Here is a 24,384-nt window from a genome sequence, read left to right as displayed (position 1 = left end):
GGGGGAGTACGACCAATTTTCTATAAAGGCTTGCCTCTATATAAAAAAAAAATATTGACCTACCTTGCTTTCGAACATCTTCTACAGCAGCCACAAGCTCCTCCTTGAGAAACTGACTCTCCTTTGCAATTTTATCCCCCTTCTCCAAGAAATTCTCAGTTGCTTGTTCAACAGATGCAGCCAAAACGTGGGCCTTCTTAGAACGACCTCTCTTTTTATTAGAGGGTCCCTTACTGTTGGTGTTTACCAGGGTTGTAACCTAAAGGTTTCATTTTAAAAATTAATTAAATCGCAGTCATCTAAAATGAAAACAAAAGAAAGACTAACAACCTAAAAGATAGCATCAGTAAATTATTCATAAGGAAACATTGCAGTAAGCATTAAATAACAACTCTTACCATATTTAAGATATAAAGCAATGATACTAAATTTAGGTTTCAAAATAACTTAGCTTCCTTAATGTGTAAGATAATATACAAATATAAATATAAACGTGTGTGTGTGTGTGTAGAGGTACCAGTGATTGAACCCAGAGGCGCTTAACCACTGAGCCACATCCCCAGCAGCCCTTTTTTGTTTTATTTAGAGACAGTTGAGTTACTAAGTGCTTCACTAAGTTGCTGAGGCTGGCTTTAAAGGCTGAGTAAGGAACCTTAGCCTCCCAAGTCGCTAGAAACAGAGGCTTACACCACCATACCCAGCAATAAAAAATATTTTGACTTTACAAATTAGGAACTTGGGAACACAGAATATTGATGAAAATGGTATTATTTAAAAATAACTTTAACTTCTGAATCATTGTCTCTGCTGATTGGCTAGAGATCTGTTTAATCCTTCCTTGGAAAATAAAAAAACATAAGAAATGACTAGTTCAAAGTCCAAATTCTTATTTTATGTATGTAAAATGTTCAGGTTGCAACAAGATTTCCACAGTTCTCAGCCATGCTCAGCGGTTCTTTGTGTAGGTTGTTTGACACTGTTGTACCAGCCTATAAGAGGAAAGGCCAAACTCACAGAAGGTTGTTCATTTAGAAGAAGAAACTGTTAATGACGTACAACTTCCTGAATTTGTGTTTTCTCACAAAAGCCTTATAAGTTCAGTATTTCTAGTTACCCTACCAAGATAATGTAATTATGTTTGATCTCCAATTTTGGTGTTTTTTCAACAAAGTTTTGTTTGTAAGCAAAACAAAAAAAAAGAAATAAGTTAAGATATCTCTCTTCTATGTCACCATGAAGTTCTAGAAAGATTAACAATATGAGGGCTGGGAATATGGCTCATTTCAAAGATTGCTTGCCTAACATGCACAAGACCCTGGGTTCAATCCCCAGCATCACAAATAAATAAATAAATAAGTTGACAATGAATTTCACCAGAAAGCCACATTTTGTCATTGTTATCAATGTTTACAAAACATTTTTAAGATAATTTGCTTCTGAAGTCTTTGTTCAGTTTATTCTCACAAATCTTAGCAATTAATTAGTAAAGGTCATTAAAAAGAAGAGTGACTACCCATAGAAGCCTACTGTGATGATGCTTTAAGTCCCAGAATACTAATCAGTATTAATATGTATAATACCTTATGATCCGTAGGATGAAATGATTAATGATTTGTTATAGTGTAAATCTGCCAAACAAAAGACGGCTATAGTACATGGGGTCCAGAGAGTAAATATTCCACTCTTACCATACACTCCTATATAGAGATATATAAAATACTAGTTTACATCTGTAAGTTGGAATAGAATTTTTTTTAAAAGATTGTCAAATGCTACTCACTTGATATATCTCATATTCTCTCACACATACATGTAAACTATACCAAAATACTAAAAGCGCATAGCTAATTACTGACAATTGATAAATGCCATCACATTATGATACATGTATTTGTAACAGAATACCCAAAACTATGCCCTCAAATTCAATTACCTGCTAATTAATCCTACACAATGAAAGGGCATTAAGCTGGGGGTTAGGGTTATGGCTCAGTGGTAGTACACTCGTCTGGCATGTGTGAGGCACTGAGTTCGATCCTCAGCATCACATAAAGATAGATAGATAGATAGATAGATGGATGGATAAAATAAAGGTATTGTGTCCATCTACAACTGAAAAAAAAATTTTTTTAAAAAAAGAAAAGAAAGGGCATTAAGCTGAGTAAGGAACCTTAACAAGGATCCATATCACAACTTCCTTGAGTTTCCCCTTTAAGGAAGGGTGAAGTTCTCTGCAAAGTGCCAATATCTAAAAATCTGCTCTATATACCAACAGCCTCCACTATTGGCAATATGACTCAAGAAAATTGTAGCAATGTGTTCCAACGAATTAAATAAATCTCTGTATCAATATTCAATTATTAGATGAGCCAAATCATATAAAAACTATCACACTAAATTCAACCAATCATATTAAGACTTTGAAAGAAATAACCTTGGTCTACTCAAGCCTACTGCTATAGAACCATGCTACAACTATGTATTTGTGTTTTCAGATTCTTACCTGTGTAACAAGAGGCTCCAATAGTCTTTCAACTGCCAAAGTCCTGATCTCTAGACTTTTGGGGTCCCATTTGAAGTTTATGTTGCCTGTGTGAACAGCAGTCATTTCTAAGAAAGAAATCAAAGGCCAAAGTCAGGCAAATATCAAAAACAATCGTGAAATATACATATAACAAATATTCTCCAACTTAAAGACTTTTATATAAGAAAAGCTATATATATACAAGGTAAAATAATTATAACTAGCATGCACATGAGACCCAGTAACTTTTACAACCTCTTAACAATTTCGAGTTTACAAACATTAAGGGTACAAACAAGTACTCTCAAACACATAGAACTTTTCCCTTTGGGCTGCTCTGTTACCTAGACATTTCTATTTCCAGTTTTCCACCCTACCTTTAGAAGCAAGATGAAAAGCTAACATGAATAACAGCTTTTTTTTTTTTTTTTTTAATTTTCCTTGGGCTGGGAATGTAGCTCAGTGGTAAAAAGCTTACCTAACTGCACAACACAAGGGCCAGGTCGATCCCTAACACACAAAAAAATTCTTCTTTTTAAAAAAAAAAAAAAAAACTAATACAAAAGATTCGGGGCTGGGGATGCGGCTCAAGCAGTAACACACTCACCTGGCATGCGTGGGGCACTGGGTTCGATCCTCAGCACCACATAAAAATAAAGATGTTGTGTCCACTGAAAATTGAAAAATAAAAAAAAATTTAAAAAAAGATTCTAATTTTTCTTACTCCACAACAGTTATACTGCAATATTAGTTAAATAGGTATACCTCAATTCATTTTTTTATAAATTCCTAGAAAACATTTTGTCTTGTTCTTTTTTTTTTTTTTTTAAGTTTTCGGCAGACACAACATCTTTGTTTGTATGTGGTGCTGAGGATCGAACCCAGGCCACACGCATGCCAGGCGAGCGCTTGAGCCACATCCCCAGCCCCCTGTCTTGTTCTATTAAAACATAATACCTAAGTCTGGTGCCTTGTGCACCTACAACTAGTATCACTGAAAACCAGAAGAAGGTTAAGATGCACTCAATCATATGTCACTAGATCAGTTTCAGTAGAAATTTCCATTAGAGCTTTTAAGACCGTGGGGGGGAATGTTCAATGAAAAGAACAACAACAACAACAACAATGAGCCTAGCACAGCTGCATGTGCCCACAGTCCCAACTACTTGGGAGGCTAAAGATTGCTTGAGCCCAGGAGTTTAAGACCAGACTGGGGAAGATATCAAAAAATTAAAAAGAACAAGAATAATGAGTGCAACTACTTATAACTGAGAGACTGATGTGACTCCATTTTTGAAAATAAATAAATAACACCAGCTTCTACCTCAAGGCCTGTCCTAAGGAAGGGGACGTGACCCTTGTCCTGGGAAAAACCTACAGAGCACTCCTAAGTACATACTCACCCTGCTGAATTGTTTGTCTGCAAATAACAGGAGAGATCTGTGGCGCCAGGTGTCCCTGACTCAGGCTAGGTGAGGACCCATAGTAACCCCCTAGCAACCACCAATCAGCTTGAGACAAAGAAAATACCTGGAATGCCAGATGACCCCTAGTAGTTTATGGTGGTTAATAACATGTTGGGAAACCATGTAGTCTAGCATGTATACCCCTTGTGGCCTAAACCAATCAATTCAAAGGAATCCCCTCTTGTACTAACCAATCACCCCTACCCAACTTGTTTCTGCCAGTGAATGAGCTAAACAAGGTTAAGATTTGTTGTTTGATTTTCCCGCGGTATGGAATGATTTGCTGTGTGATGTTGTGACGCATAGAGTATCCCCCCAAAACCTATAAAATCTCACTGGACAAAGGACCAGGACTCACTCCCTGGGACCACTGCATCGGGAACGACTGTGAGTCCAGGCTCGAGCTTGCAATAAAAACTCTTGTGTGATTGCATCGGATTCGGCTCCTGGAGGTCTACTGGGGTCCCACGAATCTGGCATTACATAACCAAGTACATAAATACCCTTAGGATCACAGGTTATGGATCCTCAAAAGAAAAAAAGCAGCTGGGTATTGAGGTGCACGCACACCTATAATCCCTGCAACCTGGAAGGCTGAGGCAGGAAGATCACAAATTCAAGGCCAGCCTAAGCAACTAGGTCTTTTAAAAAATGAAGTTTAAAGGGCTAGAGATATAGCTTAGTGGGAGAGTACCCCACACACACATTCAACCCCCCCAATACCATAAATCAAATCAACTTAAATTTTCCAGTAGCCAAATTTAAAAAGATTTTTTAAAAATTGGATGAAATACATTTTAATATATATCTAGCCTAACATATATAATGTTATCATTCTAAGATATAATTAATATTTTCAAATTAGAGATACTTTACCTAAGCTGTAAATATTCAAAATATGGTATCTATTTTATACTTAGAGCAAATCTCAACTCAGACATGCCACAATTCAAGTATTCAGTCGCCCTTGCTACTTGACTACTACTAGACAGTGCAATACAGACCCTTTTTCAGACTCTTTCAAATTCAAGTAATATAACTGAAAAGGTTACAAAGGAAAACATATTAAGCTAGGTGAAGCAACTTGGGAGGCTGAAGAAGGAAGATTTCAAGTTTGAAGCCAGCCTCTGCAACTTAGCAAGGCCCTAAGCAACTTGTCAAAAGCATCTCAAAATAAAAAATAAAAAGGGCTAAGGATACCATTCAGTAGTTAAGTACTCTTGGTTCAATTCCCAGTTTAAAAAAAAAAAAAAGATCGGGAGGAAGGAAGGTAGGTAGATAGGTAGAAAACATATTGAAATGTACTTAAAAACTGTTTACAAACAATGTGTGATACAGTAATATATGTGTTTCTATATTAACACATTAAATAAGATTTGACGAGGATCTGACAAGAGGTCTCTGATAACTACTATGAAGTATAAAGAAAATGAACATTTGAGAAACTAGCCTCTACCTCAGAGCAAAGCCTGTCCAAGGAAGGGGGCGTGACCCTTGTCCTTGGAAAGAACCCACAGAGCACTCCCAGGCACATACCCACCCTGATGAGTTGTTTATCTACAAATAACAGGAGAGATCTGAGGAGCCGGTTGTCCCAGACTCAGTCAGGCCAGGTGAGGACCCATAGCAACCCCCTAACAACCACCAATCAGCATGAGACAGGGAAAATACCTGGGATGCCAGGTGGCCCTCCCAGTAGTTTATGGTGGTTGATAACATGTTGGGAAACCATGTAGTTCAGCACGGACACCCCTCGTGGTTTAAACCAATCAGTTCAAATGACTATCCCTCTTGTACTAACCAATCACCCTTACCCAACTTGTTCCCACCAGTGAATGTGTGCTAACCATGTTTTAGAGTTGTTTTATGATTTTCCCGCGGTGTGTGATGATTTGCTAAGAGATGCTATGATGTATGTTAAGTCCCTGCCTTTCCCAAAGAGTGTATAAAACTGCTGCAAACCCTGGGCTCAGGGGGCGTGTGGAGGACAGAGCTAGCTCGCAATAAACACCTCTTTGCTGCTTACATTGATCTTGGTCTCTGATGGTCTTTTGGGGGTCCTGAATTCGAGCAGAACCCATTGTTTTCAAGATATTGTCTTACTGTTATTGCAAATATGAAAAGCACTGATATTCCTGACAAAATTATTGGTACAGCTGAAAACTCTAGTTTGTTGCCTACGTTAATAGTGGAAGGTCAATTATAACAAATTAAAAAAATAAAATAGAAGGAAATGCTAAATTCCTGTTAGAAGAAACTGAAAACAAAAACAAATTTTTTTTAGTCCCAATTGAAAAAATTGATCAACTCTAGATTAAGAAAGCTTAATATGAATTTTAAGTTTATAGGAAGTACAGGGGATACAGAAGCATGTTAAGCAACACCACGAGAAAGTCGACAAATCTAAAAGAGTGCATTTCACACGAATCATACACCTTCAAAATGTCAACATAAGGGAAGGGATAAGTGAAGGGAAAGCCAGGAGATAGGCGAGCAAGAAATGAAAGGCAGAGATCAGGTAGATATATACATGAGAGTTTATTTGTTAGAGTTGACAAAGGCCATCTCTCCATAGATGGAGAGAGGCAACACAGGCTTGGGGTTTGAGACTTTTATGGGGGAGGCTCAAGGATTAGAGCTGGGTTGGTCCTAACACAAGCGGTTAAGGGTAGGGTTGGTATGAGGGAGTTGTGTAGTGCCCTTGGGCGGGAAAGAATGCTGGGAATGCAGGTGGTGAAATGTTGGATTATGAGGGAGTGATGAGACTTTCTCAGTGAGGTCCTTGGGCAGGAAAGCAAAATTTTTCTTAAAATGGCAGCTATCACTTAAGATGGCTGTCCAGATGACCTTACAGTGAAAAGCCTATTCTAGACTACTAGACTCAAGAGATAAATGAATCTAAAGCAATACATAAACCTTGATTAAACCCTGAATTGAAACAACTCTATAATATTTGTAGGAACTGGTAAATCTAAGTTTTATTACATATTTTATATTATAGAATTATAAGATTTCTAGGCATAATAATGGAATTCTGGCTAAACAGAAAAATGACTATTTTTAAGAAATGCATTCTGAAATATTTATAAGTGAAATTTCAAAATGTCTGCAATATTATTCAATAAAAGTAAAAATGAATACTTAAATACAGATGAAGAAATATAAGGCCAAGCACAGTGTAGTATGTGCCTGTAGACCCCATGTACTTGAGGTCTACAGGCACATACTACACTGTGAGGTTAAGCTGGGAGAATCTCTTGAGCCAGAAGTGTTCAAGTTTGGTCTGGGCAACATAGCAAGACCCCATCTCAAAAAAAAAAAGGAAGGAAGGAAGGAAGGGAGGGAGGGAGGGAGGGAGGGAGGCATCATATATAGCTATACCTGCTGAATCTAGGTAAAAGACATTTGGGTGTATGTTCATAGAATTTTTCTTTTACTTCTTTGTATATCCAAATTTTCTAATTTATAAAACAGGGGAGACATTGCAGAAGTTTACGGAAAATATTCAAAATTCAAACTACTGAATATAGAAAAGTGATTTCCAAATAATCTGAAACAGTGCATGGTAGTACACACCTGTAATCCCAGGACTTGAAAAACTGAGACAGGACTGCAAATCTAAGGCCAGCCTCAGCAATTTGAAAAATTGCTGTCTCAAAATTTTAAAAAGAGGAAAAAAAAAAAAGAGGGGAGAGTGGGGAAAGCTGGAGATGTAGCTTAATGGTAGATTACTTGCCTAGTATCGGCAAGGCCCTGAGTTGGATTCCCAGTTGTAAGGTCCTTGCTTAACATCTGGATGGCACTTAAGCCACCATTTTAAGAAAAATTTACCGATTTCCCCACCCAAGGCCCTTTCTGAGAAAGGCTCACTACTCCCTCATACCAACCCCACCCTTAATCGCTTGCTTTAGGACCCGCCCAGCTCTTATCCCAGAGCCTGCCCCCAAAAGTCATGGAACCCAAGCCTGTATTGCCTCTCTCCATCTATGGAAAGATGGTCTTTATTTGTCAGCTCTGACAAATAAACTCTCATGTGTATCTCTGCCTGGTCTCTGTCTTTCATTTCTGGCTCACCCATCTCCAGGTGCCTCACTTTCCTTTCACCAGTACTGGGAGAAAACAGGAAGGCAGGGTGGGAGAGAACGGGAAGGAAAAAAGGAATCAGAATCATAGAACCACAGAAATGGAAGTGCCAATCTAGATGTGTTTGTCTAATCTCGTAACACAAAATGTCAGTTTCCAGAGAATTTATTTCACTGGTGTGGGCAAATTTGTCCTCTATACTCATATTATGTCAGGCCTATACTTTGTTCTTTAAAGGTTATTTGTCCACTAAACTGATCAACCCATGTCAGTAAACCTTAGGAAATGGAATGCTCTAGATTGCTAAAGGGCTACAGGCAGCTCAATAAATGTCATCAAATGTCACAGATAAGACATTTCAGAAGAAATTATTTGCCTCATGGATCCTGCATTTCTAAGCATATCAGATACTACTTCAACACAAATAAGAGAGTGAACATTTCAGGATTGTAGAGGGAGGGAGCCAAGAGGTAGCAATAAGTAAAGCTAGCTCCAAGTGAACATTTAGGTTACATTTGAATTTAATTAAGCAAGAACAACATACCACAATTCACTTTCCCAAAGAAATACACTCTCCTATTTTTTCTGAAATAAAAGACTTCTGGGTCTTCTGTTCTCCTAATTTTGATACTTTAGGATACAAAATATTAGGGGTAGAGGTGTGCTTGGGATTGAACCCAAGACCTTGCACATGACAGGCACATGTTCTACTACTGAGATATACCCCCAGCCCCATTGACTTCTTAACTTAAAAAGTGGGGAACTGATCTCATGAAAAATCAAAGGGAGATCAGTAGAATAGAGGAGGAAAGGGACCAGGGGGTGGGAAGAGGTGAGAGAGGGGAGAAGCACTGGTGAGTGATAGTAGCCAAATTATATTGTCATATTGTGTACATGCATGAATATATAACAACGAATCTCACTATTATGTAGAACTACAATGCGTGTGTGTGTGTGTGTATATGTGTGTGTGTATATATATATATATATATATATATATATATATATGGGGGCGGGGGGCATGCAGAATATAGACACAATAATAAACTGCAAATGACACCTGGCCTCTCCAGTTGAGTGTATTTTGAGGGGAATGGGTGACACTGAGAGAGGCCAAGCCTGCCAAATCAGTAAGTCTGTGCCTTGTTGCCCATCCACTCTAAGCAATTTTGTTATCTGGAAGATCCAGGATTACCAGATCATCTGGTTTTCTGAGAAGCCAGAAATGTAGATATTTACATGAAATCTCCTAATGTTCATGTCGGCAACAATTCCCCCCCACACACCAAAAAAAATTTTTTTTTTTTTTAGTAATGTGGATTGAATTCAGGAGCACTCAACCATTAAGTCACATCCCCAACCTTATTCTGTATTTTATTTAGAGACAAGGTCTCAATGAGTTGCTTAGCACCTCACTTTTGCTGAGGCTGGCTTTGACCTCGAGATCCTCCTGCCTTGGCCTCCCCAGCTGCTGGAATTACAGGCATGCACCACTGCACCTGGCTGCCAAAATTTTACCACTGTGACAAACATGTTTGGGTACTATGATTGCCCTGTTGGTCACCACTCTGCGATCTCTGAATAAGATTCTCCCCCAAAGTCTCTTCTAGTTCAGAACTCCACATCCTCTTAACTAATGTCTCTGAGAAGGTCTTCCTCTTCCTCCATAAAAATTCACCAAGCCCCTACTAAAGGGACTGGAACAAAGTATTCCATCTCTCACATTGAGAAACCTGAAATATACTGACACTTAAAAATTAAAAACTCATTCAGTGTGTTTTCAAGACTTTCAATAACCATGATAGAAGTAGACTGCATCTTTAATCAAAAGCCCTGCCAAGAATGACACTAAACATTTTTAAACTATACAACAGAGCCAAGTTATGCTTTTGATGACCCCAATCCTTAAAGGATTTCCAAAAACAAAAGCAGAGAGCTTAAATATAAAGAGAATGTGTTCTACAACAACACAAGCTTATTGGTACCAGTTTTGACACTTACTTGGGGAAGCCATTTCACCTTTCTGGATGTTAGTTTTCTCATCTATAAGAGGATGAACTGTATATGCCTTCTAGCACTGACATTTCATATCTTAATAGCTTTTGAATTGTTTTATTAAACCAAATTAATTTTCTCAGGCTTAGCATGTAGTCTTTCTATCTATATTTTAAGTTTAAGGATAATAACTATGCGTATATTTCTTCATATTCCTTAAATTGCTGGCAAGGTACTTGACGTAAAGCAGTTTTTAGCTGAACTGAATTTACGCAACCAGAAGTGAAAATATTTACAAGCCTACCAAGAAATAGTTCCTGCTTTAATCTTTGTCATATCTTCTGGTTTTCCACAATTAATGGCATTGTTTAGAGTAGCTGAGCAAATAATTTTTAAAACTCTGGCAGTTTCTAGTTTTCCAATTAACTTACAGAGTACTCCTTTGCAAGATCTATTACAAAACCTACAAGAGCTAGCCAACCTTAATTAATGACAGCAACTTTAAGTTTTTCCATGAGAGATTATGCTTAGTGAAACTAAATAAAAAGTTAAACTGTAGTTATTCAGTCTTCATTACCTTAAAAATAGCAATTCTGGCTATAAAGTAAAATATACATTCACTATAAATTCAGAAAGGTGCAGAGATGCAGTCCTTTGGCTAGCAATCTGTAAAATAGAAAGGGAGAGGAGAAACAACAAGGAGAAAGTAAAGGCATAGTTCCATCAGAAACAAGAAAGCTGATTGTTGGCAAACAGCCTCATTTGTGCAAAAGAGCTACATACCTTCTCAAAAGACATTACAAGTTCATTAACAACAGAATGGCCACATCATTCTTAAAATCTATCTACTCCAAAGCTTTAGTCCATACTTACAATGCTGTTCAATGCCAATTTTTTTAACAGCAAGGTTAAGTAAATGAAGTGTCAGAATAGTTTATTTAAATGCAAATCAGGAAATTTAGAAATTAAAAGTACCCAAAGCAAAGTTAACTGTCATACTGTAAAAGATACAGTGTTGCAGATTACTTAGTGCTGTCATAGGTATATGCCAAGTTGCATGTTCACTAAGTAGGGTTAACACTAATATTGAAACCTCAACTCTCAAATCTCCTGGTAACTGGGGGCAGAGGTTAACCCTTATAATTAAGGGGGGGGGGATTCCTGACTTTATGACTAAATCTCCAATCCCCTATCTATCATATTCCTCTTCTAAACTACAAACCAGCTGGAACTGAGGGGAGGGATAAGAAAATAATTGATATAAAAATGCAGATGGTCCACATAAACAAAGAGAACACTTTTTTCCCATAATTATGGTCTCTATTTCTAATCACAATTACAATATCACCATCCAAAAAATATTCTTAAGACTTCGTCAACCATGAAGGCCAAATACAATCACACCTACTGCAGAGTAACTGAATCAAACGAGCAATCTATCATTTGTATGTAATCAAGCCATAACATATATTATACAACAGGCATTCAAATGTCACACAGTAGAAGTTGTTGCTCTCCTTCCAAATACACAAGACTTGTCAGGCATGATGGGGCACACCTATAATCCCAAAGACCCCAGAGACTGATACAGGAGGATTGCAAGGTAGAAGGCCAGCCTTAGCAACTTAGTGAGGCCCTAAGCAACTTACTGAGACGCTGTGTCAAGATAAAACACCCTGTGTTCAATACCCAGTACCAAAAATCAAAACAAAACCAAATACACAAACCTATGGAAAAAAGGATACTTGACTAGATCTTTAAAGAATAATAAAACACTTAAAAATCACTCTTTATTTTGTTCTCTTATATTTTTTATAATAACTTTATTTTTTTATTTATTTATTTTAATTTTTTTTTAGTTGTTGATGGACCTTTATTTTTATTTAATTGTATGTGGTGCTGAGAATCAAACCCAGTGCATCACGTATGCTAGGCAAGCATGCTACCACTGAGCCACAACCCCGGCCCCCTTTTTTTTTTTTTTTTAATATTTATCCTCCAGTTTTAGGTGGACACAATATCCCCATTTTTCGTTTCCATGTGGTGCTGAGGATCGAAGCCAGCGCCTCATGCACGCCAGGCGAGCACGCCACCACTTGAGCCACATCCCCAGCCCCCAGCCCTTTTTTTTTTTTTAATTTGGTATTGAGAATTGAACCCAGTGCCTCATATGTACTAGGTAAGTGCTCTACCACTGAGCCACAATCCCAGCCCTCTCTCTTATATTCTTTTTTCTTTTTTACCTTTATTTTATTTATTTATTTTTATGTGGTGCTGAGGATGGAACCCAGGGCCTCACACATGCTAAGCGAGTGCTCTACAGCTGAGCCACAATCCCAGCCCCTCTCTTATATTCTTGAGGGCACAAAAGGCAATGAGGAAATAAAAGGAATAGTTTGACAACAAAAGCACTTAGTGAAGCCACCTGTAAACACACCTGTAATTGCAGCAACTTGGGAGGCTGAGGCAGGAGAATCATGAGTTCAAAGCCAGCCTCAGCAACTTAGTGAGGCCCTAAGTAACTCAGTGAGATCCTGTCTCTAAATAAAATACAAAACAGGCTGTGGCTCAGTGGTTAAGCACCACCACCACCACCACCCCCCAAAAAAAAGCACTTAGTGAAGGACAAAAGGTAAACCTGAAAAAATAGTGTTCACTTAACCATTCATTCAGCAAATATTTGAGCGCTTCTTCTTCACAGATATTATCCTCAATAGGAGTGAACAAAACAAAAAAAAGGACCCCGGACATCATGACACTTAAGCAGCAACAATGGCAAGTTCAAGGCCAGCCTCAGCAACTTAGAGAGACCCTAAGCAACTTAGTGAGACCCTATCTCATGGGAACAAATTTTTACTCCTCACACTTCAGATAGAGCCCTAATATCCAGAGTATACAAAGAACTCAAAAAATTAGACAATAAGATAACAAATAACCCAATCAACAAATGGGCCAAGGACCTGAACAGACACTTCTCAGAGGAGGACATACAATCAATCAACAAGTACATGAAAAAATGCTCACCATCTCTAGCAGTCAGAGAAATGCAAATCAAAACCACCCTAAGATACCATCTCACTCCAGTAAGATTGGCAGCCATTATGAAGTCAAACAACAACAAGTGCTGGCGAGGATGTGGGGAAAAGGGTACTCTTGTACATTGCTGGTGGGACTGCAAATTGGTGCGGCCAATTTGGAAAGCAGTATGGAGATTCCTGGGAAAGCTGGGAATGGAACCACCATTTGACCCAGCTATTGCCCTTCTTGGACTTTTCCCTGAAGACCTTAAAAGAGCGTACTACAGGGATACTGCTACATCGATGTTCATAGCAGCACAATTCACAATTGCTAGACTGTGGAACCAACCCAGATGCCCTTCAATAGATGAATGGATAAAAAAAATGTGGCATTTATACACCATGGAGTATTACGCAGCACTAAAAAATGACAAAATCATGGAATTTGCAGGGAAATGGATGGCACTAGAGCAGATTATGCTAAGTGAAGCTAGCCAATCCCTAAAAAACAAATGCCAAATGTCTTCTTTGATATAATGAGAGCAACTAAGAACAGAGCAGGGAGGAAGAGCAGGAGGAAAAGATTAACATTAAACAGAGACATGAGGTGGGAGGGAAAGAGAGAGAGAAGGGAAATTGCATGGAAATGGAAGGAGACCCTCATTGTTATACAAAATTACATATAAGAGGTTGTGAGGGGAATGGGAAAATAAACAAGGAGAGAAATGAATTACAGTAGATGGGATAGAGAGAGAAGATGGGAGGGGAGGGGAGGGGGGATAGTTGAGGATAGGAAAGGTAGCAGAATACAACAGTCACTAATATGGCATTATGTAAAAATGTGGATGTGTAACCGATGTGATTCTGCAATCTGTATTTGGGGTAAAAATGGGAATTCATAACCCACTTGAATCTAATGTATGAAATATGATATGTCAAGAGCTTTGTAATGGGGGCTGGGGATGTGGCTCAAGCGGTAGCACGCTCGCCTGGCATGCGTGCGGCCCGGGTTCGATCCTCAGCACCACATACAAACAAAGATATTGTGTCCGCTGAAAATAAATAAATAAATAAATATTTTTAAAAAAAAAAAAAAGAGCTTTGTAATGTTTTGAACAACCAATTAAAAAAAAAAAAAAGAGAGAGAGAGACCCTATCTCAAAAAACAAAAAAGGGCTGGGAATACAACTCAGTGGTAAAGCACCCCTATGTTCAACCCGCAGTCCCAAAGGGGAAAAAAAAGTTTTTTTTCACAAGTATGGGGCAAATATATATTTTATATTCATTTATTTAGTGTCTATCTCATTATGGTTGAGACTATCAATAATGGAAGAGTGTTTAACAGAAAGCTGAATTAAGCTCTCATAACAGACAATTGATTATGGATGCACAGAAAGTCCCTGTTTCCATAAGGGACTAGACGACTTTAGTCTGAAATACAAAGAATATGAAAAAAAGAATCTGGACTGGCAGCAGGAGAGAAAAGACAGATAACAGGGAAAAAAAGTTTTTGTTGTAGAACAATGAGACTTAAACTCTTCACATAGCTGAGAAGTTCACAGAAGGAAGAAAAATGTATTTTTCTTATAGAGACAGGCAAAAAGATGTCTAGACTTGACCATAAAGTCAGGTAGTAATGCAAACTGGGTGAGAAAACACAATAATTATCTCTAAAACTTGTAGTATATACCTTTGATGACCCATTTTGTCATTCATTCATTAATGACCAAGTGCCATGTTCTGGGATTCTGCAAGGTGCCAGGGACAGAAAGACTAATTAGAAATCCCAAGCAGATATCATAGCAATTAATTATTAAGACCAAAAGGAAACAGGTATAGTTACAAAAGAGAAATCTAGCAGATGTCATTTAATCAAGTGTTTAAATTTAGTATCACCACCAGGGAACAACCTGACAACCCGCTGCAAAGCCCTAAGAATGAAAGATCAGACAAATCCAAACCGTGAAGCATCTACAAAACTTGTCTAAACCCTTCAAAAATGTCAATGCCAAGGAGAAAGAAGGGCAAAAAAAAAAAAAAAAGGACTGGAAATCAAAACTAAAAGGATGACAACTGAATGCATTACGTAATCTCTTACTGATTCCTGATCCCAAAAAAAAATACACAGTGATATATTTTATACACATATACAATACATCATTAGGACAACTGGAGCAATCTGAATATGAATATGAACTACAAACTTCTGAAGATCTTGTCAAAAGACATACTCTTATTCAGAAGGTCTAAGCTTCCGCCTTCCAGGGAGAAGTAACATTAATCCTCAGACCATTCTTTAAAAGGTTTTACAGGCTGGAAGAGGCCTGGGCTCAATCCCCAGTACTATACACATACACACACACACACACACACAAAAAAAAAAAAAAAAAAAAAGGTTTTAGAGACAGGGTGCATGCCAATAATCCGTTACTCAGGAGGCTGAAGCAAGAGGATCACAAGTTCAAGGTCAGCCTGGGCAACTTAGGGAGCCACTATCTCAAAATCAGAAAAAGGCTGGACATGTACTTCAGTGGTAGAGCATTTGCCTAGCATACATGAGCCCTTGGATTTAATCCCCAGTATTGTCTCCCACCTTAAAAAAAAAAAAAAGCATTACATAATGTTATATCAAGTTCTTGCATGTGATAGTGGTATCATGGCCACATCCTTACTCTTTCCTCCCAAGAGTGACAATAACTTAAGAGTGAAGTTCCATGAGGTCTGGTCTGGAGTTATTATTCCCTGCAAAACTGAAATGTGTTAACAATTGATAAATCTAGGTGAATTGGTAAATCGAGTGCTCTTTGTACTTACTCTTTCAACTCTTCTGTTAGGTTTGAAGATTTTTACACCCTGTCCCCCCCCCCAAAAAAAAAAAGTTGGCAGAAAAATGCTCACAGTCTAGATAGGAATATAGTTACAAAATAACAAAAATGTAGAATTCTCTACTAGTGCACAACTCCGCTAGCACAAATGGCTAGCACAAACAATGGAGTTCCCAACTAGTCGGGAGGCCTTACTGAGATCTGACATTATTCCACAGAGGGCAGTTGTTTCAGGTTGTGAAGGACAATGACACCAAGAACACCGGCACTTTCCAGAAACCACTGTATGAGTGAAAATTAGGACAGGTAGTGAAAAAATAGCCATTCAGACTGAAAGATAAACTAAGAAATTAAGAAGGCATTAAAGGTTTGGACTTCATCCTTCCTAATATAAAAATATCCTCAACCCATTATATTCTCACCTCTAAAAAGAAAGAAAAAAAAGAAAGAGCCAGGCACAATGGCACACACCTGTAATCCCAGCAGCTCAGGAGGCTGGGGCAGAAGGATCCAAGTTAAAGCCAGCCTCAGCAAGAGTGAGGTACAAGCAACTCAGTGAGATCCTGTCTCTAAATAAAATACAAAATAGGGGTGGGGGTGTGGCTCAGTGGTCTAGTGCCCCTAAGTTCAACCCCCAGGGAAAGAAAGAAAGAAAAAAATAAGGGTGGGGGTAGGAGGAGAGGAGCTGTTAGAAAGCTTTTTGTCACTGTAACAAATACCTGAGATAATCAAATTATAAAGTGAAAAGATTTATTTTGGCCTTAGATTTACAAATTTTAGTCCATAATTGGTTTGCCCCATTGCTCTGGACCCATGGCAGTACATATGGCCACCTAATGTCCAAAAAGTAAGAAAAAGTGAAATAGACCAGGTTCCTACAAATTCCCTTGAGGGTACACGCCCGACAAATTAAATAACATCCACTGAGCCCCACCTCCCAATAGAATCAAGGTGGGACTCAGTCCCTAAGGAACACTCCAAATCCAATCTATAATAGAAACAAAAACCCATTTGTTCCAGTCACCAAAGACAAGTAGAAAATCACCAGATGGCACCTTCACCACTAGAGCTGCATTTCCCAAGTCTATAGGATCTCTCCATACACAACTGCAGAGCTTGCTTCAAATTTTACAGCCACTAACCCAAGCACCCTCCCATTCCTATCCCAGCCTATTCTTCTTGTGGCGCTGACCACAGCTCCACCAAATCAGGTCTCTTGGAAGAAACTCCAGGGATCGTTTCCTACTTTTCCTCCTCCTCCTGCCTTGTAACTCAGAATATACATCACTCACCCTGTACTGTGTCCATCTACAACTAAAAAAAAAAAAAAAAAGATGTTGACGGATCTTAATGTATTCATTTATTTATATGCAGTGCTGAGAAATGAACCCAGTGCCTCACACATGCTAGGCAAGTGCTCTACTTTGAGCCACAACCGCAGCCCCTGCAAGGCAGTCTTTTAATAAATGTACTGTATATAAGCAAACCCCTCCCAATGTCACTGAGATACAGCAAACTAAATACTGCCTTAGACTATGACTCAATAAAGCTACCTGGAAAACATCATAGCTTCCACTGGTCTTAACCCAAAAAAGCTTAAATTTCTATCTAGGGTTGCCATCTTTCATCTCCTTTGATCTTTTTTTTTCCTCCCTCTCCCAAGGGATCAAGCTCACATTTCACTTTGCCACTTCTCTGCAAAATGACAGGTTTCTAAAGATGCATTTCAAAGTCAGTCCAAAGCTTTTCTGAGAACAAGATGACTCCAGGTCCAAGGATGTAAGAAAATAACAGGTAATTATAGGAAAACTTTGCCAATTTAGAAATCCCCAGAAAGAGAAAATGCCAAAAACACTGATTCTTACCTCTCCCTTTAAGCCTATGGCTTATTTGCGACAGTATCATAGTTCATAAACTATGATTAAGAGTCTGAATTAATAATGAAATATTTAATATAACAAAATATTCAATACACTGTGAATGAATAGTAACGATGAATCTTTGCTTGGAAAGAAGGCATGGATTGGAGGGCAAAGGCTCCTATTCTTCATGTCACTTAAAATGCAACACACTAAATGCGTTTTCTGAGTTATAACAGCACTTTCAGTTTAAAAAACAATCTGTAGTCTAACTTGGTTAATAAATCACTGGATTATGTAACCCGATATTAACCAGGCTTCCAACTCACAGCTTCAATTCAGAATGTCAAATACTAACAAAATAATATTAACCATAGCAATAAGACATTTTCAAGACAATTGATGACCCACTTTTTTGACACTATTTAATAATGAAAAAGAAAATGAGGAAAATCCACAACTCAATATAATGAAATGGAACAGTCAAAAGTAGGCAGTCTAAGAAAGAATTAGCCTTTAAATTAAAATTATGGATTAAGACTAAATAATTAACACTAAGAATTGAATTGGATTAGATTACTTATTACAATTTTTTGTTTTTAAACTGAGATTGAACCCCAGTGTTCTACCAGCTACATCCCCAGCCTTTTTATTTATTTTCAAACAGGATCTTGCAGAGTTGCCTAGGATGGGCTTACAATCCTACTGCCTCAGCCTTTGGAGTAGCTAGAATTGCCACCATACCCCATTATTCATTACAAAATTTTAACACAAAAGATAAATTTCTCTTTTGTAAGTCCTTGAAAGCTTTTATTCAAAAACTCCTCAAAATGAAAACTGAATAACTTCACAAATAATTCCAGTCCTTCTTTCAATAAAATAACAACTTGGAAAAGATGACATTTTAATAATCACATCACACTACACATACAGTTCAGGTTCCAAATGATCAAATCTTTGTTACAAATATTTAGAACAAAATCCAAAGGTGCCCTTTGAACTATATTTACAGTATATGCACTACTCCAAACTTGCAGGTAATGAAAGGCACAATCAAAAAGTGGACTTGATAGATGACAGTTCATCAATAAATAAATAGAAACACATGCTAATTTCAAGCTCCATTAGAAATGGAGTTGAGGCATACTTGTACATGAAAAAAAGTATGGCAGTTATTAAAAAACTAAATAAGAAAATATAAATATTTAGAAGCTAAGAAAGGGTAATGTTACCATTTTATTTTGAAGCATGGTTATTTTTGAACTCTTAAAACTTTCAATAATGGATACTTCAGTATAGTGATGCCACCAGATGAGCAAATAACATGAGGCAGAGCAAATGGAGCTAAACTGTCCAATTCCCTACACTGTTTGGTTCAGGTCCACAATATGGGGCTGAGCAACCCAACAAACACTTTCAAGACCTGGAAGCAAGCTCACTGGCACCTGGGCAAGTTTCACAGACCGCTGCCCTGTGAGACTCTCCCAGATGCTTAATGCACTTAACTTTTTCCTTAAAACAAGGTGCTAAAAACAAATACAAAAAAAAAAAAAGGAGGAAGAAAGAAGAGAAAGGTGTTAAGACAAATCCTTTGACATTTTGCAGTATAACCAACAATTTTTTAAGGCTTCAAAGCTTGTGGCTTCATGATCACTTATGGGAAAAAAATGATTAAGGGGAAAATCACTTAAGGGATAGAAAAACAGAACAGATAATTAAGTTCATATTTTTTACTACCTTTTTTTTTTTTAAACTAGTACTGGGGAATTTATCCAGTATTGCTCTATCACTGAGTATTCCCCTAGTTTTGTTTTTGTTTTGTCTCAGGGTCCCTCTTAGTTATCCAGGCTAGCCTTGAACTTGCAATCCTCCTGCTTCAGCCTCCCAAGTTGCTAGGAATACAGGCATGTGCCATGGTGCCCTGCTATCTCACTACTTCATCTTCACATAGGGGTGCATACCTATTCAGAAGCTCAGGAGGCAGAGACAAAAGGATCACAAGTTCAAGGCCAGCCTCAGCAATTTAGTAAGACACTATCTCAAAAAGAAAAAAAATTAAAAAGTGTTAGGGAGGGGCTGGAGTTGTAGCTCAGCTGTAGAGCATGAAGCACTGGGTTCGATTCCTAGCACCACATATAAATAAGGAAATAAAATAAAGGTCCATCAACAACTAAAACAAAAAAATTTTTTTTAAGTGTTAGGGATGTAGCTCAGTGGTTAAGTGCCCCTGGGCTCAATCCCCAGGATACCACCCCCCACCTAAAAAAAAAAGTCAAACTTGCCTCAAAAAACACATAAAGGAAATTTTTTATCTGTTCATTTTTTTCACTTTTTATACGCTGTAGAATTCATTCTTTGGAGCCAGGCACAGTAGCCAGGCCAATGCAAGAGGATCGCTTGAGCCCACAGATTCCAGATCAGCCTGGGCAAAATAGTAAGACCCAGTTGCAAGAAAAATAAAATATATATATATCTCACTCTTTGCTATACTATTCTAAAAACATTTGAATTATCACCTCCACAATCCAGATATAGAAAAGTAAACTTATTTACTTCTAACAGCATATGCATACAACTAAACCACACAATTTAAGTGTTCAAAATATTATTCACTCAGAATCTATGCTGCAAAAGCCAAGTCAGCATCAACCTCTGAAGAGGCTTTAGAAGTGCTACAGATGATAAGGTAGACCCATAATCATCCTTGACAAGGAGCACTACTGGACAGAAATTCAGTGCCAAACACTCTCTGGATTATACCACCACAAGTACACAGCTCTCCCAAAATTTACTATGAACCTACCCAGCCTGAGGGACATTTCTATGTCGATCTAAGGAGTATGATCTCCATCAAAACCCTCCCTTTTAGCTGTGTTGGGGATTTAACAGAGCACTCACCTAGCACATGTTGAGGCCCTGTGTTCCATCCCCAGAAATTTAAAAAAAAAAAAAAAAAAAAAAAAAAAGCCTACTTTTAGCTTCATTCAACAATGGAAAATAACTTGATAATACCACAGGTGCAAATAAAGTACACTTTTTGAGGGGAATCTAGCAAAATTTTAAAAGCTGTAAAAGTAACATATCTTGGAAACAACCCACATGTCCATCAAAAGATGAATAGATAAACAAAATGTGGCATATAGATGCAGCATTACTCAGCCTTAAAAAGGAAGGAAATTATGGGAGGACACTCTGGGAAGATGACAGAGTAGGAAGCACCAGGAAATGTCACCCCACCTAAATAAAAAGTGTATTGACATAATCTGATATACCTACTTTGGAATTCCTCAGTCTATTAGAAAAGGCATGAAACTTCTGGAGAAACGATTGGACAGTAAATTAGATTCAAAAAGTGAAGCAAGAGGATCTCAGCTCTTAAATATACTTTTTATTTCTTCTAATTAGTTATACATGACAGTAGAACACATTTTCAGGTCCACAGGTCATGTAATCAAATATATACATAGGATAATAATGTCCAATTCATTTTACTATTACTCCTATTATTCCTACTCCCATACCCCCTCCCCTCCCCTCTATCTAGTCCAAAATACCTCTATTCTTCCTCATCCCCTTATTGTGAATTAGCATCCGCATAGCAGAGAAAACATTTGGTCTTTTTTTTTTTTCTTTTTTTTTTTGTAGAGGGGATTGAACCCAGGGGTACTTAACCACTGAACAACATCTCCAGCTCTTTTTTATAGTTTATTTACAGACAGGGTCTCGCTGAGTTGCTTAGAGCCTCGCTAAATTGCTGAGTCTGGCTTTGAACTTGCGATCCTCCTGCCTTGGCCTCCTGAGCTGCTGGATTACAACTCCTGGCCAACATTTAACCTTTAGTTCTTTGGGATTGGTTATTTTGCTTAGCATGATATTCTCCAGTTCCATGCACTTACTGGCAAAATACCATAATTTCATTCTTCTTTAAGGCTGAGTAATATTCCATTGTGTATATATGTATGTATCACAGTTTCTTTATCCATTCATCTGTTGAAGGGCACCTAGGTTGGTTTCATAGTTTAACTATTGTGAACTGACCTGCTATAAATATTGATGTGTCTGCCATCACTATAGTATGCTGATCGTAAGTCCTTTGGGTATCTACGAGTGGGATGACTGGGTCAACTGGTGGTTCCATTTCAAGTTTTCTGAGGAATCTCCATACTGCTTTCCATAGAGGTTGCACCAATTTGCAGTCCCACCAGCAATGTGTGAATGTACCTTTTTTCCCCACAGGAGGATCTCAAATTTGAGGCCAGTATGGGCAACTTAGTGAGACCCTAAGTAACTTGTGAGACCCTGTCTCAAAGATTACAAAGGACTGGAGTGAAGCTTTTTGTGCTGGGGAATAGGGAAAATTTTAAAAAAGAAAAGAAAGAAAAAAGAACTGGGGCTATAGCTCAATAGTAGGGCACCCTGCATTCAAGCCCTAGTACCAAAAGAAGAAAAAAGAACTTGCCCTGTTCAGCACTCCATAATAGAACATAATTTTATAATATTATAAGTTAAGTAGAGCTGGGGATGTGGCTCAAGCAGTAGCATGCCCGTCTGGCATGCGTGCGGCCCGGGTTCGATCCTCAGCACCACATACAAACAAAGATGTTGTGTATGCTGAAAACTAAAAAATAAAATATTAAAATTCTCTCTCTCTCTCTCTCTCTCTCTCCCCCCCCCACTCTCTCTTAAAAAAAATAATAATAAGTTATGTAAATATCCTTTATAAATCAACTTATTCATTAAACAAATGACCACATTCAAACTCCAGGGCTGCAACTCATAAGACTGAAAACTCCTAAGAGCATGTCATAATCATTATGATGAATCATAATTCATCAAATAGACACATAACTGATAACAAATTAGCAATAAAAAACACCTCACCCCATAAATCTACTGTTTACCATAACCTAAGAATACATTTTAAAATGTATTTCCTTGTTCACCATGTGCTTACTGTGTAGGAGGAAAAGTGGATGGAATAGTAATATAATATCTACTTTCAAGGTATCCACAGTTTAGCTAAGGTAGAAGAAGCTATAGGAAAAAATTCCATGACACTAAATTTGACAATGTTTTCTTAGATATAACATCAAAAATACAACAGTAACAACAACAAAAATTGTACTGAATCAAAAATAAAAACTTTTGGGTAGCCGGGAACAGTGGCGCACGCCTGTAATCCCAGCAGCTCAGGAGGCTGACGCAGGAGGATCTCGAGTTCAAAGCCAGCCTCCGCAAAAGCGAGGCTCTAAGCAACTCAGTGAGACCCTGTCTCTAAATAAAATACAAAATAGGGCTGGGAATATGGCTCAATAGTCGAATGCCCCTGAGTTCAATCCCCGGTACCAAAAATTAATAAGTAAATAAATAAATAAATGAAGTGAAAACTATTGGGCTGGGCATGTAGCTCAGTGGCAGTATGCTTGCCTAGCATACATGAAGCCCTGAGTCTGATCCCCAGCACCATAAGTAAATAAAACTAAAAACTATTATTAGCCAGATGCAGTGGCACACACCTGTAATCCCAGCATCTTGGGAGGCTGAGGCAGGAAGATCATGAGTTCAAAGCCAGCCTCAGTAACTTAGCAGGGCTCAAGGGCAACTTAGCAAGGCCCTAAGCAACTTAGTAATGGTTAAGAGTCCCTGGATTCAATCCCTGGTACCAAAAAAATAAAAAACTATTGCCAAGAGTCATGGCACAACATGCCTATAATCCCAGCTATTCTCAAGGCTGAGGTAAAAAGATCTCAAACTCAAATTCAAGGCCAGCTTCACCAACTTAGTGAGATCTTGTCCCAATATTTTTTTAAATATTTTTTAGCTGTAAATGGATCTTTTATTTTTTTTTTTAATTTATATTCAGTGCTGAAGATCAAATCCAGGGCTTCACACATGCCAGGCAAGTGCTCTACCACTGAGCCACAACTCCAGCCCCCTGTCCCAATATTTTAAAATACATAAATTAAAAGTGCTGTGGGTATAACTCAGTGGTAGAGTACCCCTGGTTCCACTCCCAGTACCACCATCAAAAAAAGAAATAAATAAATAAAAGTAAATAAATAAAAACTTGTGCAACAAAGGACACCATCAACAGAATGAAAAGGCAACACATCAGTTTGGGAGAAGATACTTGATTTGCAAATCATATATATTTGATAAAGCACTACTGTCCAGAATACATTAAGAACTCTTGATATGCCTAAGACCCTGGGTTCCTAGCACTTCAAAAAACAGTTTTTTAACTTAAAAATGGATGGTTTAACCAGACATGGTGGCACACACCTGTAATCCCAGCTAATCATGAGACTGAGGCAGGAAGATCTCAAGTTCTAGGCTGGGCAAATACTAGGCATCAGCAATTTAGACAGACCTTGCCTCAAATTAAAAAGGGCTGAGGATATAACTCAGGGATAGAATGCCCCTGTGTTCAATCCCCACTATGAGGGGCGGGGGTGGGGGGTGCTAAATAGAAATTTCTCCAAATGTATATACAAATGGCCAATAATTACATGAAAAGATGCTCACTCATCATTAAGGAATTACAAATAAAAACCACAATGAGACAAACAGCCTCAATTCATCACAATGGCTATTATCCAAAAAAAAAAAAAAAAA

At 38.0% G+C, this 24,384-nt stretch overlaps 1 protein-coding gene and 1 pseudogene across 6 annotated transcripts in view; one reads left to right on the top strand and one right to left on the bottom strand.

The window, feature by feature from the left end:
• Ctnna1 (catenin alpha 1) overlaps positions 1-24,384 on the bottom strand; it is a 171,143-nt gene that overhangs the window by 140,052 nt on the left and 6,707 nt on the right. For 3 of the 6 annotated variants that reach the window (XM_048811625.1, XM_015484649.2, XM_048811626.1), the window contains exons 2-3: positions 2,504-2,610; positions 64-259 (exon numbers count right to left, since the gene is read on the bottom strand). In XM_048811625.1, the coding sequence (XP_048667582.1) occupies positions 64-259; positions 2,504-2,608 (301 nt within the window). In that variant the 5' untranslated portion in view covers positions 2,609-2,610. Of the gene's footprint in view, positions 1-63; positions 260-2,503; positions 2,616-3,131; positions 3,196-24,384 lie in introns of those variants that run through there. The other 3 variants (XM_048811624.1, XM_015484641.2, XM_048811627.1) reach the window with 2 other exon arrangements.
• Positions 598-2,497, top strand: LOC125619097 (annotated as a pseudogene).

The sequence above is a fragment of the Marmota marmota genome, unplaced genomic scaffold (genome assembly GCF_001458135.2).
Source record: "Marmota marmota marmota unplaced genomic scaffold, marMar, whole genome shotgun sequence".
NCBI lineage: Eukaryota > Metazoa > Chordata > Mammalia > Rodentia > Sciuridae > Marmota > Marmota marmota.
The sequence above is the reverse complement of the archived record's forward strand: the minus strand, read 5'-3'. Positions and strand labels throughout refer to the sequence as shown.